Below are 17,002 nucleotides of genomic sequence, written 5' to 3' on the forward strand. Positions count from 1 at the left end.
GGGTTAGGATTATTGTTAGAGTTAAGGTTAAGGTTGGGTTAGCGTTAGGATTATTGTTAGAGTTAAGGTTAAGGTTGGGTTAGCGTTAGGATTATCACTAGGTTTAGAGTTAGAGGTTGGTGTTAGGATTAGGTTTAAGGTTAAGGTAAGGGTTAGGGTAGATGAAGTTCTAGTGTAGGGTTAAGGTCAGGGTCAGGGCTAGTGTTAAGGCTAGGGCTAGCCTTTGGAGTGGGTTGTATGGTTAGGTTTAGTATTATGGTTAGGGTTAGATTTAGGGTCGGGATTAGGGTTAGGATTATGGTTAGGGTTAGGATTACAATTAGTGTTAGGTTTAGGTTTAGGATTATCGTTAGGTTTAGGGTTAGGGTTAGGGGTTGGTGTTAGCATTGGGTTTAGGGTTATGGTTAGGGTTAGCAATAGTGTTAGGCTTAGTTTAAGGTTTAGGGTTAGGTTTAGGTTTAGGTTTAGGGTTAGGTTTAGGTTTAGGGTTATGTTTAGGGTTATGTTTAGGGTTAGGGTTAGGGTTAGGATTATGGGATGAGATTGAATGGGTTAGGGAAGAGAGCTTGATGTTGCTCCTGGACTTCCTGAAAACCAGGGATGGTGGCTGTTTGTGATTGGCAGAAAGATGAAAACAGTCACTGAGAGCAAAGAAACACACACACACACACACACACACACACACACACACACACACACACACACACACACACACACACACACACACACACACACACACACACACACACACACACACACACACACACACACACATCTTCCTCTTGTCCTGAATGCTGTCGGTTCTGTTGTTCCACTAAGTGATGCGTAACCAAACAGGGACACACACTGGATTTAACATAGAAGGTAGACGGGTGAGATTAAGTGTCTCCTTCTGTCCAGCAAACAACCTCCTCCTCCTCCTCCGCCTCCTCCTCCGCCTCCTCCTCCTCCTCCTCCTCCTCCTCCTCCTCCTCCTCCTCCTCCTCCTCCTCCTCCTCCTCCTCCTCCTCTTCATGAATATTTGGGGAATTAATGAGAGCAGAAGCAGGGGGAGCTGAACAGGGAGGGAGGGGGGGAGGGAGAGGGAGGAGACAGGGACAAAGGCAGAAAGAGGATGCTGAGGGAGGAAGGGGAGGGTGAGTCTTCGTCGTCAGAGGCCTGGCGTCGCGCAGGCTCAGTGTGAACGGGGCTGGAAAACAACGGGCTGTGGGAGGACAGATACAGGAGGCTGTGGGCTGACGGGTGAGGGAAGGGATACCGACCAAAAACCAGGACCACCAGGACCACCAGGACCACCAGGACCACCAGGACCACCAGGACCACCAGGACCACGGGGCCATCTTCACCTCTGTTTGCTTTTCCTGCGTCTTCCACCCTGGAATGAAGCTAACCGCTGCTGCTCATCACTGGACCTTGCAGCAGACGGTGTGTATTCTCCTCGTCTGAGAAGACCCCCCCCCCACACACATACACACTCATTCAGCAGAACATCGGCGGCCACATTGTCTCAGGTAAGATGTCTCCCTTTCTTCCAGCCCTGACCGTACGTTTGACCATCATCCTCGCCTCCATCTCCGTGTCGTAACCATGGTTTCCTCCTCCTCTCCTCCATCCTTCCTCAGTCCTCTCCTCTCCCTCCCCCACTCCCATCTTCTTCCGTCCTCCGATGAGCTGATGACATGCACTTACTTGATTTCCATTCCTGCACGGCCGCCCGAACATTGATTGGACGTGTCGTCCATTGCAGTCATATTCATCAGTGACGTTAGCAGGATGGAATGATTTCAGTCCTAACAGAATTACATCCCTGATGGTGTCAAATGTCTCTTTCACTTGTGTATTGAACATTTTTTTTTAGAGTGACTTGTTTCTGATGATCACATGTGATTGGCTCCTTTCACACCTGCATGTTAGTGGAGGCACACCTGAGATCAGCACTCACCGTGAAGGTCACACACACACACACACACACACCTTCAGCCACATCCGTCACACATCTCTAGTGTTGGATGCTGAGGTTTCACACCAGAATAAAACATTTTATCACATTATTTTTGCACAACAAAGTCACCAGTTGGTCAGGAAGCGACAGCTTGAGCAGGAGGAGCTCTTAGAGGATCGGATTCGTCATCTTTCAATTTGCCAAATTGAGGCGGCAGTGATTCAGGGCCGCCTGTGAAGAATTCCTGTGGTGAGGTGAGGGTCAGCTTCCATTTTAAAGAAGAACACACACACACACACACACACACACACTCCAGTTGCTCAAGAGGCATTGGATGGGATGGTGAAAAACGATATCCGCTGTTGACTGGGCACCACTTTGCTGACTGGTGTGATGTGGAGGAAGAGGCTTGCACAAGCGTGTTTTTTAAATGAACTCCTGGTCTCAGCCCCTTCCATCAGGACTGGGTCCAATAAAGGATGGAGGATGAGGGTGACGATGAAGATCACACTGTAAACACCGGTAAACACCACAGGTCTGCAGGAAGTTGTCCACTGGGTTCTGCATTCACGTCAGCCATCATTTACTGATATTTAATACGCCGCAGAATATTATTCTATACGTATTTCCATTTGTGAAGAATTTGATGCATTCTGCAAAGAAACTGTTAAACTACTAGAGGAGTCTTGTGAGACACATCCACACCCACCAAGTCACACGTTCCACAGCACAAAGACTGAAGCCTCATTTAAACTCTGATAGAGGAAAAATAGAGGACAAAGGGAGAAAAACAAAGATGAGAAAATTGATAAAACTCCACCCACACAGATCAGATCCAAATTCATCATCCCTGTCCTCCACTTTGGCCATTTTCTATTCATTCAGTTCATCACAACCGTCTCCATCATGACGTCACTTAGCCGCTGTGATTTACATTCACCTGTTTTACTCCTGCCCTATTTTTCCCATGAATTCATAATGGTTGAATAAATTACACTGCACCTGTTTTTCTTTGGGAAGCTGTTTGCTTTAAAAATGACTTGAAAGCCATTTTATAATAGAGGAGCGGATGAACGTCCTGTAAACATATTTTCACTAGAATAATCTCAACCAGGAAGTACATTTGGTCCTTGTAATGTCTTCAGTAACAATATTGAGAAATAAACATTTCTTAGTCATTCATCATCATTCTTTGTTGGATTCACTTCATTCATCCATCAAACCGTTCATCTGGTTACTCATATAGAACTAATGAGAATAAGGTTTCTATATGGGCTTCACATCAGAAGCATAACACAAATTGGATACCGCTTCAGAAGTAGGAACGTAATAAATTCAAAAGATCAAAAATAAATGTGAACATCTTAGGTTTCCAAAGTGTAATCACATACTTCACTAAATATTATTTTAAAAACTAGAACTAAAACACATGGCAGCTTTTTGAACAGCGTTTGCTTGATTTCTGTTTGTGAACGTCCTGCCTAACATTTGTGAACGTCCTACTTCCTGTTTCACCGCTGATGTGAAAACAAAAATCACATAGAACATTTTTTTTAGAACTATTGATTGTAAACCAATCTCATCTTTTTAATAAGAAGAAATCTTGTGATAATGAATAATATTGCCTCCAACCATTGAAAACAGCCCTGCTCTTACCTAGACTATTATTCTGCTATAATTGCATGTCCTCATCAGTTAAATCCCAGTAGTGGAACTTAATTAACGGAGCTTTACCAGTGAAGCCAACTGGTTGGGGTCCCTCTGGGACCTGGTCCCCTTCTGGCCCATCAGCCTCCACCTCCTCTGTGTCTAGACTCCACGGGGCCACTCCACCTGAGGTGGGGCCACTGATTGAGGAGGTGTCAGATAGATCCTTCAGGGGTGTTGGTGACTTAGAGTGTGTGCGGAGCTTCGTCTCATTCTCTGTCTTCCTGCCTCATTAACGGTTTGCTGACTCAGCATTGAACCTTCCGTCCGCTCAGGCCTCTCAGATTATTGAACCGGGGTCGCCATGGAAGCCCCTCTCGTGTGCCTGGATGAGGAGTTCGACGACCTGCGCCCGTGCCACATGGACGAGCTCGAGCACCCGGCGCTCAACCACTCCACCTACTCCACCACCACCACCGTCCCCCTGGCCTCCATCAGCCGCGAGGACTTCTCCGAGCTGGAGAACTTCTCCGAGATGATGAGCTTCAAGTCCATGGAGGACCTGGTCAACGAGTTCGACGAGAAGCTCAACGTCTGCTTCCACAACTATAACACCAAGACCGAAGGTCTGGCGCCGATACGCAGCCAGTCACACAACCAGGAGGATGAGGAGCGGCTGCAGGATGAAGAGTGAGTGAACACAACTACAGTCAGTTCAGTCAAATTATATCTACTTCATGATTCCAAACAAAAAAAGTCTTATTTATTACATTTGTATGTCAATATTGGAATTTCCTTGAAATTTCCCACAATGCTTTGTGATTGGGATCGTAAAACATGGGAGAAATGATCCACAAATAGACTACAAAAGAATGAATTCATGTGCCAATAAAAGATTTTTCAAATTATTATAAAAGTATTTGCCAAAAAGTAAGAAAAAGCTTTAATTTTGTGTCAAAAACTCAATCATAGTATGAATTAGAAAATATTGTAAATAAAATTCAATATCTTATCAATTACATACATACATACATCTTCAGCACCTGCTTCTTCCGCTGTCGCCAGGTGACTGGGGGCGTGAGGCAGGGTACACTCCAGGTGCGATGCCAGTGAACCACGGAGCTCTTATTTAATTAATCTTTCCTTTTTAATTTAAGTGAGGGGAACTCAGAGCTCCTGAACCAGATCATTTCTTCCTCAGGAGCTCTGAGTTCCCCTCACTTAATTAAAAGGAAACAGACTTAATTAATAAGAGCTCCAGCTAGGATCACTGGCATCGCACCCTGGAGTGTACCCTGCCTCACGCCCCCAGTCACCTGGCGACCAGCGGACGAAGCAGGTGATATATGATGGTAGAGGAGTCGGTCAAATGTTATAAATCCCATAAATTAAACTGATGTTAAAAGGGTTAAATTAGTCTGATTTAAAAGATATTTATTCAGCTCTTAGATATGGAAAACAAATAAATAGAAAAAATTCAAAACCTGCTGTGAACATGATGTTATTCTCTGGTATAGAGAACACATTTAAATATCTCAGTCCACAGACCCACAGAAACAACCACGTAAATCTGGTGCCTGTTGGAAACAGTCTGTCGTGTTTTTGCCATAATCCCTGCATCTGATTAGAAACACAGATATGAGTGAGACGACGGCTGATGGAGAGGCAGAATATTAAACAGAATGACTTCTCTTCGGTGGCCGGGGGCCAACACTCACAGCAGGACGGCTCTGAGTTCCGGTCCCCGCTGGCTGGGACGCGTCCATCATGCGTCCGGCCTGTAGACGGCTGATCATGTGGTCGGGAGTCATGTGACTAATTAATTAGGGGGTTCTTGATTTTTTTTTGTGTGTGAAAAAACAGCTGAAAACAAATTGTGTGTGTGTGTGTGTGTGTGTGTGTGTGTGTGTGTGTGTGTGTGTGTGTGCGCGCGCCTGTGTTATCTTGGTGAAAATCTACAATTACAAAAATAATATTATTAATAATAATAACGTTAGAATTTAAATCTGTAGCAAAATATGCGATTTGACACAAATCTGGATTGTAATATTTTACTATTAATATTTTTCCAGCTATATAACGGCTGTGGTTTAGGAGCGTCGCTGATTTATCAGCAGGTCGGTGGTTTCTGCACATGGATGTAGGAGTCGTGTCGGCTCGGTCTAATTCCAGCTGGTTGTTTGTTCCGTTTCTATCTGTGTGTACAGTAGAGCTGACTAACCTCTGGCTTTAGTTTCATGTGAAGCTTACGCGTGTTGCTAATCTTCTCATCCAACTCTTGGCAGTAAACTGCGGTTTTTGGGCAAATAGTTCTGGGGGCTTTGGGAGAAACTGCACATTTATCCGTCTTTAAAAGCTTTGTTTTTTATGGGGAAACTGTTTTATTACTAATCCATGTTATTTGCGGTGATTATACAGTTTATAGAATATTTTCTTCCGGGGATAAGTGCACTGAAACTGTTGGATGGCAAGCAGGCAGGCCTGGCTGGTGAGGTCATGTGTTAGCTGAATGATGCCCTCTGTCTGCCCCCCACACCTACCCCCCGCCACCCGGGGCAGGGCAGCATGCCTGAGCCAACCTCCAAGAGCAGGAGGCAAAAACAAAGGAGACCTCTCTCCGGGTTTGAGGTCATTCCTCTCAGCCAGACGCTGGAACCGGGTCGCATCAGACGGCCGGCGCGATGATGTGAGGAGTTTGATCTGAAAAGCAGGAAGATCAACGACACCAAACCTTATTTAATGCTGTTGTATAACTTTTTTAATGACGCCATGTGTCAATGCATCAGCTTAAAATAGCACCTTACCCTCAGAGCAAGGACAAAAGTAATGTTGTGAAGCTCCTTCTCTGCTGGTGGTTCTTGAAGGTCTCATGTGTGTGTGTGTCTGTGTGTGTTGCTTTCCAGTGTGTGGGACGCTCTAACTGACAACTACATCTCCACCTGGGACGGCCCGGAGGGACTCAACGGCAATCTGTCTGACCAGGAGGTGGGTTCTTATGCCACATCTTTATTATTAAATTTAAATTTAATAATAAATTAAAAAATGATAAATTAGATACATGTAATAATAATAATAATAATAATAATAATAATAATAATAATAATATTTTAATTGATTAAATCCATGTGATTAGGCCTGTGAAACGATGGGTAGCACCCCAAATGTGTTATTTATATTAAAAGAGGAATTTAGTCGGGGCTCTGTGTGTGGTAAATAGGAATTCCTGATGAAAGATCTTAATGGATTATTATTATTATTAATAATATTATTATTACTACAATTATTAGTATTACTATTGTTATAATTATTGTTATTATAATTCCTCCTCTATTTATTATTATTATTATTATTATTATTATTATTATTATTATTATTATTAGTATTATTATTATTATTAGTATTATTATTATTAGTATTATTATTATCAGTTCTTTAATTCCTCCCACCTCCAAACATATGCAGGTTATAGGTGAATTAGTTTCATGTGTTCTATCAGAAGAGGTAAAACATGCTGACGTTATGTTTATTAACTTGCTTCCTCTGAAATGTTAATAAAATCACTAAATAAATCTTCTTTCTGTGACCCACTGATTTTACAGTAAATGTAATTTTTTCCACGTAGGTTAATACGTTTCGTGTTATCTCAACATTTAGTCTCACTTCTGTTTTTCCTGGACTAATTTTTTTTTGGGATCATTTTTATCATTCAGACTCACGAAAAAGAGGAGGAGGAGATGAATGAGAAGAACGACAATTCCAACTGTCTGAACGAAGAGCCTCTCATTACAGCTGATCAGGTTTGGCTATATATGTGTGTGTGTGTGTGTGTGTGTGTGTGTGTGTGTGTGTGTGTGTGTGTGTGTGGGTGTTTCAGATCAAACAGTTTGTCTGTCTATTTCTTACAATGATAAGATTGTTATCTTTGTAACAAATACAATGATAAAAAAATATTTAAATATTTAAAAAATATTTAAATAATCTCCCTTATTTAAATGTTGAAATAAGAGAAATCCTAACCCTTATTTCAACATTTCATTAAATTCACAAAAATGTCAGATTAAATATTAAAATGTTAATAAAACTTTTGTTACCTAATAGTTCAATGTGCAAATTTTGTATTTGATGTGACCTCAGACAAACAGAAACACTTTTAAGATTCATTCCAAACTTTCCACAATAATTTTAATTTAAAAAAAAAATATTTCGTATACTTTAATAATCCCGAAGGGAAATTAGAAAGAAGCTAGGGTGAAATTGCGAACACAAGTTTAAATCATCCCAATGGGTTAAACGTCTACTGGTGATAAGGGCTCATGATTGGACGTGAGAACAGATCATAACAAGGTGAAATCCCCTGTTGAACCCCAGACACCACTGAATCCAGTCCTGCCTCCTCTGACGTACGTGTAGACATCAATAATTAATTTAAGAAGAACATGTTCACTACAAATGGAGACTAAAGAAAATGGATGGACGTTTTAGCAGTCAGGCTCTGACGTTATGTGTATCTACTTAATACTGTCTGTCAGACGCTTCATCTGTTTCCTGTACATCCACTCGCCTCCCTGCACCCCCCACCCTTTCTCTCTTCAAGGTCATCGAGGAAATAGTTGAGATGATGGAGAACTCTCCAGATCCTGGTGAAACTGAGGAGGAAGATGATGAGGAGAGCAGCCACTGTTCCTCCAGGACCAGCCCCTCCCTGCTGGAGGAGATCAGGCAGCTGTCTCAGGCCTCCAACAACAACTGCTCCTATGAAGGTAACACTGGAAATGGATTCAATCAGCACTTGAACATTGAAACAAAGCATCATCATTGAAGCAGCACTTGCAGCAGGAGCATCTAGGATGTGAACACACAACAAACTAAAATGAAGTCGTCCAATTTTGACCCATCACATATGCTTGCTTTTTCATTTTCCTTACTTCTTTCTTTAAAAAAATAGTATTTTCCACACTATGAGGCGCACTGACTATCAGGCGCATCTTCAATTAATGGTTTTTGTAAAACCTTTTTCATATATAAGGCGCACTGTCGGCTTTTAAGACAATTAAAGGCTTTTAGGTGCGCCTTATAGTGTGGAAAGTACTGTAATCTATTACTTCTTACTTGAATTCCTCGGGTTCTTCACTAAACTCGTCAGTCTGAGTGAGATTAACATCCTTTTTTTATTCTTATCTTCACCAGAGGCTGCCTGTCCTTCTTGTTGACTGCTTCCTCTTCATTTTTGGTGTAACACCAAACCTAAAGTTAGCCGTCATACGAAGTTATAATAGTAATCTGTGATATTATATTTATTTGTAGACTTGGTTGAATTGAGATTTTGTGTTCGTGATGCAGTGCAGACAATGTTTATTGTTGAAGATGTCTGACTTGTGGTGTGAAGGAGTCAGTTTCTGATTCCTGTTGGTCTGTGAAATTTATAGTAAATCTGGCAGTGATTGTGTGTGTGCACGTGTGTGTGTGTGTGTGTGTGTGTGTGCGTGTGTGTGTGTGTGTGTGTGTGTGTGTGTGTGTGTTCTCTGATATGTCTTCCACCTCTGGTTAGATAGATGATTTTCTGGATGACAACAGAACACATGCGTGACTCTCTGGTGTCCGACCAGCTGAACGTTCCCACATTGTGAACTGGATTCTGAACTGGATTCTGAACTGGATTCTGAACTGGATTCTGAACTGGATTCTGAACTGGATTCTGAACTGGATTCTGAACTGGAACACAGATCCGTGCTTCTGCTGCTCCTTTTAACGTAAAGATAAAAACTGGATGACTAAGTGTGATCATTGCTGGAGCCACTTTCTGCCCCCTCTTTATAGTAATGCACCATTAATGGACCCGGCCACACCTCATTTTAAGCTCGACACACTGATAGGTGCACAGAGGGGTGGGGGTACATCTACTGCTTCATGGTAATGAAAATAAAGTGCTTCAGACAGGGCAGATAGCACTGAGCAGCAATAAGAAAAAATCTTGTTTGGCCAATAATCTGATCAATTCTCACAATCAATCTCTCTCTGATGGAACTTATACTGCACCATGTTGGAAATTAACTGGAACTGGATTTTATTTTTATTCTTAATTTCAGACATAGTAGATCAAAGTCATGTCAATCTCTCTTTTTTTGTTGGTTTGTTAGTTCAGATTATTGGTGAATTACTTTAAGTGTGATTGTCACTACAGGCAGGGTTTGGACCCAAACGCAGAACACCGACACACAAGTTTTCTTCCAAAGTTTATTCAATACAAACAAAAATCAAGGAAACACGAGAAAACTCGTGAAGTCCAGCCAACTAGAGAACGAAACGATCTGGGACGGAAACAGGAGAGAGTCAGGCTTAAGAAGCCTCAGACTAATCAACCTGATCAAGTCCAGGTGTTGAGATGAGGAACAGGTGTGGAGACGAGACTCCGCCCACACGTTTGGCCCCTCCTCCTGCCACGCCCCAGCACAGCAGATCACCACCGAACCGTAACAGTGACGCCCCCGTGTCCGTGTCATGTGACCATGCAGTTTCTGATTAGATTGTTTCTGTAATTGCGATGTTTTGTTGACTAATCTGGCTCAAAGTAATTTCTTCATATCAACCTCTGGACTAACACAGATTAAATGTCTCTATCTAATCTGTGCCTTCTCTCTATCAAACACTGGGTCCTGTAATCCTGTCATGTCTGTCATTGATTGAATTGGAATCATAAATTATCTGACCAAAATTATACTCACGAATTATTTTTAAACATAAAAAGGAGTCATCTGTTAACATCTTTTTTTGGTGTTATATGCAAATAGATAATTTTACCACCAAAACCAGATTAAGAGCCAATTTTTTAAATCCTCCTAAAGGCAGATTTTTTTCAAAATAAGAATAGCTCTGAATATCCTCACTCCAAAGGCTTAATTTACATTCACAAAGTGGATATATGATATAAGATCTAATCAGCATTCTGTCTGAAGCCCTGAGCCAGAAATGAAATGCACAAACTAAAAAGTCTTCCTCCGGCCTGCAGGTCTCAGTCTGATGCCCAGCTCGGCGCTGGACGAGCTGCTGCACCGGGTGGAGGCCGCCATCCGCGAGTACTCAGAGGAGCTGGTCAGTCAGCTGGCTCGGCGTGAGGAGATGGAGTTTGAGAAGGAGGTGAAGAACACGTTCATCACGGCTCTGATGGAGGTGCAGAACAGACAGAAGGAACAACGAGACAACAAACGCCGGCGCCGCGACAAGACCCTGAGTCTGCAGGGCGGATCTCTGAACGGAGAGAACACGGGACCCACGGAGAAGACGGGGAGCATGCCCATCAAGGTGAGAACCACTTCACCTCGGCCACCAAATTCATGATTAATAAAAAAACAGTGAGAAATGTGAATAAAAGGTCATGTGAGAGCCATAGACTTATCTATGGGATTTTTAAAAATCATTTATTTTGTATTTCACTATTTATTTTATGCAGAGGCAAGTTATTTCCTCAAGATACAGAACCAACTTTGACATTCTTTCATGTTTTTAATCTTAATTTATTTTTTTTATTTTATGTACTGATTAGATCCCCGAAGAGAAATTAAGAATGCACATTATTTTTATTCATTTTTATTATTTTTTTTAATTTTTCATTTATTTTTATTTATTTTTACTCTAAAGTCAGATATTTCATATTGAATCCTTCCAGTGTAAATGAGAGACAGGTGGAGCCACCGTTCCTGACATCTCTCCCTCTCCCTTCCCTACGAAGCGTAATGGATCTCAGCCCCATTAGCCTCCGAAGTCTCTTCCAGGAAAGCTCCTAAAGTGGACGCGGCCCTCCATGCAGTAACGACCTGCTCCTGTCTTCTCCTAATGGATTTTCCCTCCATACAAACACACACGCACACACACACACACACACACACACACACACACACACACACACACACACACACACACACACACACACACACACACACACACACACACACGGCAGGGATGTTGTCTGGTGACTGTTGGCTACATGAGGTTGTGTTACTGAGGCAGTGATGATGATGATGATGATGATGATGACGATGATGATGATGATGATGATGATGATGATGATGATGAAGCAACACAAACAACATGATAAATCTAATCCCCAGTCAACATGAAGGCATGTTTGTCTGGAAGGTTTACAGCAGGAGAACATCAAGGATGATTACAATGGTGGAAGTGATGCCCTGTACTTTGTAATTAATGGTGTGTGTGTGTGTGTGTGTGTGTGTGTGTGTGTGTGTGTGTGTGTGTGTGTGTGTGTGTGTGTGTGTGTGTGTGTGTGTGTGTGTGTGTGTGTGTGTGTGTGTGTGTGTGTGTGTGTGTTTGTGTGTGTGTGTGTGTGTGTCTCCTGCAGCGTTTCAGCATGGAGGGTCTCTCTAACATCCTGCAGACAGGCATCAGACAGACTTTTGGAAGTACAGGGAATGATAAACAGGTGAGGTCAAAGGTCAATAAACAGTACACAACGCTGACCATTGGAACAAATCAGGCCTTAACCAAATAAACCTATTTTTTATATCTACATATTTTTTTCTATTACTTTTAAAGCTCAGAAATGAAATGTGACCAGGGATGTTTCCCTTCAACAGTCTGGCGGCTCAAGCCTGAGGTCGCATCGATGGCTGATATTGATAGGTGTTGTGTTATCATTACATCTGACAGAGGCTGATGGATGTCAAACATCTGTTTTCAGTATCTAAACACAGTTATTCCCTATGAGAAGAAAGCCACCCCCCCGTCTGTTGACGACCTGCAGATGCTCACAAAAAGTAAGCGTCCAATCAAATCGTCAGATGTGAAATTTTACACCCAGATTGATGTTTTTTTTCACTTCCATCCAGTTCTTTATGCCATGAAGGAGGACAGTGAGAAGGTGCCTACACTGCTAACTGACTACATTTTGAAAGGTAATCCTCTTAACACTTAAACACAAGTGTTTACTGGTGAATCCGGTAACTTTAATACGTATTTAATTCCCTGTTTGTCCCTCCAGTCCTGTGTCCTACCTAAAGCCCTGCAGGCCGGGGGCCTCGGCGGGTCGGAGACGTCCTGACCTCCAGCCCGAGCTGCATGACATGTCCTCTTTCACCATTATCAACTATGGATCCTCACCCATCAACTGTTATACTCACCTCAACTACTGCCTCTCGCTCAGCTCACCTTCTCCCATTGCTGCACACTTAAGCTCAGGCCACGCCCAAACGGCCATCAGGCCACGCCCAAACGGCCACCACCTGAACAGGTCCAGTGGGACCGCCGGTCCCGCTCTCACAGGACTTCACTGATCACATGACCTGCTGTTAATAACACTTTGGTACAGGGATTTGATGTTCTTTCATTTTTTTATTTTGTTTCCTCTAACAGAATCATCTCCACACACTGACCTCTGACCCCAGCTGGGCTCCGCTTTGTTCATTGGTCAAAAGGACTAATCTAAAATAAATGACATGCCATTCTGTATCCACATCTCCTTGTATTGTATGAGCTGATATGTTTGAACTCAGAGCCATGTATGTTCTGCTTAGTACTGTAGCTCCATGTAAAGAAACATGACTATTACGGGTGCAGTACATTACAGAGCTTTTCTTTGTATTTTTGCTTCACTACCTTAAAAAGTAGTGCTCTTATAACTTTTTCTAATTTAATTGAAATATTTGATATAATATGTTACTGCTTTTTTTTAGTTACTGAATCACGAGTGACAGATTTGTGTGTATTTCACCCTTTCAACCACAAGGGGGCGCGTCTCAGCGCTTCCCTGGATACATCACCCCCTGATGAGATGAGCTCTTATCAATAACACGTGCATATTAGCATATTAATTTCTTTGCGCCGTACAGGTGAATGAAACATCGCTAACTGCAAATTCTAATAAACATTCTACCCTCAGTGTGTGTTTGTTTCTGTTTACTGTCTATGGATCCATCATTCTGGACAGGAACATCTTTCTGCAGGAAGATATATTACAGTAATAATTCTCAGATCATTAGACACAGTTTATATTTCATATTACATGTATGTTAGTAATAAACATGTTTTTTGGTGTTTTTCGTCAGGTGGTCAACTTTAAATCTCATACATACACCTAAACGTGTCACCAAATACATAAATGATATACAGAATGTGAGATCTATTAGAAAAGTATATTTGACTTTTTTAATCAGTTACTGATTAAATTCTCCTGAAGGCTGTCCCAATATCAATATTGATTTTGTGTTAGCTGCAACTTATTTTACCCTTTAATGATTAACCTCTTCTTAAAATGGATCTTAAAGGAGAATGGAAATTAGAAAATTGTGCTCTCAGTTACAAAATAAAGTGGAATCGAATTTTGGAATTCGATCATTTCTCTTTTAATTGAAAATTTGATACAAATATTTTCCATGAACATAAATATGGAGGAGGTGCCTGTCCAGTTCAGACATCAGTAGTTGTACAATCCATCACGGGTTTCAGGCAGCGCTGCTGTCACACACGGTGACCTCTTATACATACACATATACTGTATAAAAATAAAGGCTTGTCTTGAATACATTTTAATCTTCATGATGTACACTTTGACTTTTAAAGAAACAGAAATGGTTGCTGTAAATATTATGACGTTCAACTCTGATCCCAAAAAGTTCGACCCTGTCAAACTGAATGTCAAGCTTTGCTCATTATTCTAGACAACATGCAATAAAAGTTGTGATGGGATCATCCTACAGGTCCATGAAGGGGGCATTTTCCAAAGGCTGTGTAAAGACTATATAAAGATACCACCAAAATTTCATTTGAGCATTAAATTTAGCATTCACCGTTCACAGAGGACGTGTTTTTGGAATCAGCGTTGTCAGTTCAATCCATTTAAACGGTTTCCTTATCAGCTTCCTGCTGGAAATCTTTACATTTTGCTCAAAAGTATCAAAAACAATATCAATTTAAGGAAACTATCAAAGCTTCAAGACACCAAGACTTGTTTGCATGTTTTGTAGTCCTGTCAAATACAATAAAAGTTACAAAACGTAAGTTCCAGTGTGAAGACATTACAGCAGGATAGATAGATGATTACTTTATACGCTAACGATGCTTTTCTTATCTTTTCTTTTCTACATTGCATGTTTTAAAGAACCATTTAAGTGACTTGAGACTATAGAATAAAGTAGAAAAAAGACAAGTTAAAATTACATTGACGTTTAAAATAAAACATTTATTTGAAGCAACAGATCATGTTAAGTTCTTGAACTGCTGAGAGAAGCGTGTTCACCTTCCTCAGACGGGTGCATGCTAATGCTTTAGCTTTAGAGGCTGACAAAAGATGTAAATAATATACAGGTATGCCGAATCAGCTGGATGTGGTTATTCCATGATTTCATTTATTTATTTATTTCCGTTTTAAAACTAGCCTCTATTTTCAATAAGGTTTGGAAAAACTATGAAACCAAAGCAGTCAAATATTCTGTCATTGTGCACGAGTCCCCCCCGACATATAAAACATGTGTGTTGACATAGTGATGTGCTAACATGTTAATCTTTGGTTTGGAGTCCAGTGTCCTAGGCAGACATACAGTCACCACTACGCTCCGCTGTACGCAACACATTTAAAAATAAATATCATATTTACATTTTTCAATGCTGCGGGCAGATTTTAAATTATTACAAAATCTGTGTGGAGAAGCAAAGTCACCATCCTGCAGCTGTGAATAGAGCTCAGTAATAGAAGGAGCTTTAGCTAATCTGTGTTTTAAAGAATGGAATCAAACCGAAGTGAAGCCAGGAGAAGGGATTAGAACACTTCATCTGTAACGTCGTCTCATCTTCCCGTCTCCTAGTCTGCTCAGATATCAGCTCCTAACAACACAGTGGCCTTGATCATTGCTCTCTTGGGTAGCTCTTAAGAAAAGATGACGGATGAAGTACGGCACACCTCCATCCATCCATCCATCCATCCATCCATCCATCCATCCATCCATCCATCCATCCATCCTCCACCTGCATGTCTGTACATCTGTGAGACTGACTATACATGAGCTGTTAATGTCAGATTTGAAAAAGGTGATGCAGAAATTAAAAGCTAAATTTTAATAAGTAGAAAAGAGAATAAATGTATGAAAGTCATATTTATACACGGTTTGAATCCAGATATAAAACACGTTAGAATACCTAAAGGGAGTAAACAGTCTGCGTCTGGAATTCTTTGCTAACTAGTAATCTGTGCTCCCTTTAAGCAAATCGTGTTACACCAGTGACCCCGCCTGGTTCTGTGCAGGCACCATGATGGGCACCCCTCCCATGCGGGCGATGTTGGAGGCTGTGACTGTGGCGGTGGGCAGCGGCGGTGGGGAGGGGGCGGCCTGGCTGTATGTCTGGGGCAGCACCTGGGCCTGGGGCAGCTGGGCGTAGCGCTCGGGTCTGGGTAGAGAGCTCCCGTTGGTGCTGGCCTCGGGGGAGACGGGCGGCCCCCGGGGCAGGGTGGTGTTGTTGTTGTAGCTGTAGTGGGTGGGCGTGGGGGCTCTGTGATGATCGGGGGGGTAGCCGGCCGTGCTGCCTGTGGCGGTGATGATGGAGGCGGTGTCCGAGGCGGGGCGCTGGGGATACTGCTGCAGGTGGTGGTTGTTGTGGTGGTGGGAGGGGTCTTTGTGGTGGGGGCTGGAGGCGATGGAGGACAGCGTGCCGTTCTTGGAGATGATGTCTGAACCCATGCCGCTTTTAGCCCAGGACACACGTTTGGGGGCCTGAGCGTCCTCCCTGGAGACGGACACCAGGGAACAGCTGTTAGCACGTTAGCTTGGGTTAAACACAGGTGGTCCTCAACATATGAACACAATTGGTTCTAAGAGGTTGATCGTGAGCTGAAATGTTTGTAAGTCACTATTCATTAAATTTCAATCTATAATCACCGTTTGAGGTCGTTTAAACATCATTACTACTCTAAATACTAAAGTACTATTAAGTACTATTAAAGTACCTAAGACTGACCAGAAACAACAACAGGACATAAAGACAACACATAATAAATAAAACAGGTTGTGTTTAGTTCAGTCATTATTGATAAAATGTGGGTTTTCAAAAGAAAATGGAAAATTAAAAACCCCGTTTATTTCCTTTTACTCCATTTTACCTCTGTCTGCCACAAATACTGGACTCATAAAATCATTAGAAAACCGTTAACAGCACATAATATCATGTTACTGTACAATAAATGAGAAGAAAAACATATAATCATGTTAAAATATATATGTATAGCTCCAATATCTACTTTTAATTCAGATAAATTTACGGTAAACTTTTGCTCCTTCTAATTTAATCCCTGAGGAGAATAAGAATAAAACACTTTTTACTTTTTAAGCTTTTTAAATGCATCCAACAACAAAAGTCAGAGTCAGCTGTTAATGTTGATGATCCACTGTATAACAATATGCTATTTATGTCATA

At 41.8% G+C, this 17,002-nt stretch overlaps 2 protein-coding genes across 4 annotated transcripts in view; one reads left to right on the plus strand and one right to left on the minus strand.

The window, feature by feature from the left end:
- The first annotated feature begins 1,183 nt into the window (after positions 1-1,183).
- Positions 1,184-14,617, plus strand: fez1 (fasciculation and elongation protein zeta 1 (zygin I)). Of its 3 annotated transcripts, none has more exons than XM_068330717.1 (10): positions 1,184-1,511; positions 3,925-4,279; positions 6,493-6,574; positions 7,300-7,386; positions 8,184-8,349; positions 10,596-10,888; positions 11,943-12,023; positions 12,282-12,357; positions 12,430-12,495; positions 12,582-14,617. In XM_068330717.1, the coding sequence occupies exons 2-10, from the start codon at positions 3,954-3,956 to the stop codon at positions 12,596-12,598; spliced, it is 1,194 nt and encodes a 397-aa protein (XP_068186818.1). In that variant the 5' UTR covers positions 1,184-1,511; positions 3,925-3,953; the 3' UTR covers positions 12,599-14,617. The 3 variants fall into 3 exon arrangements, with proteins under 3 accessions (XP_068186818.1, XP_068186819.1, XP_068186820.1); XM_068330718.1 differs by having other exon boundaries at positions 1,184-1,425; XM_068330719.1 differs by lacking the exons at positions 11,943-12,023; positions 12,282-12,357; positions 12,430-12,495; positions 12,582-14,617 and adding an exon at positions 11,253-11,846.
- Positions 14,618-14,756: 139 nt separating this feature from the next.
- esama (endothelial cell adhesion molecule a) overlaps positions 14,757-17,002 on the minus strand; it is a 46,042-nt gene continuing 43,796 nt past the window's right edge. The window contains exon 7 of the mRNA XM_068330716.1: positions 14,757-16,315. Coding sequence (XP_068186817.1) covers positions 15,805-16,315 — 511 coding nt within the window. The 3' untranslated portion in view covers positions 14,757-15,804. The remainder of the gene's footprint in view (positions 16,316-17,002) is intronic.

This window comes from Antennarius striatus, chromosome 13 (genome assembly GCF_040054535.1).
Source record: "Antennarius striatus isolate MH-2024 chromosome 13, ASM4005453v1, whole genome shotgun sequence".
NCBI lineage: Eukaryota > Metazoa > Chordata > Actinopteri > Lophiiformes > Antennariidae > Antennarius > Antennarius striatus.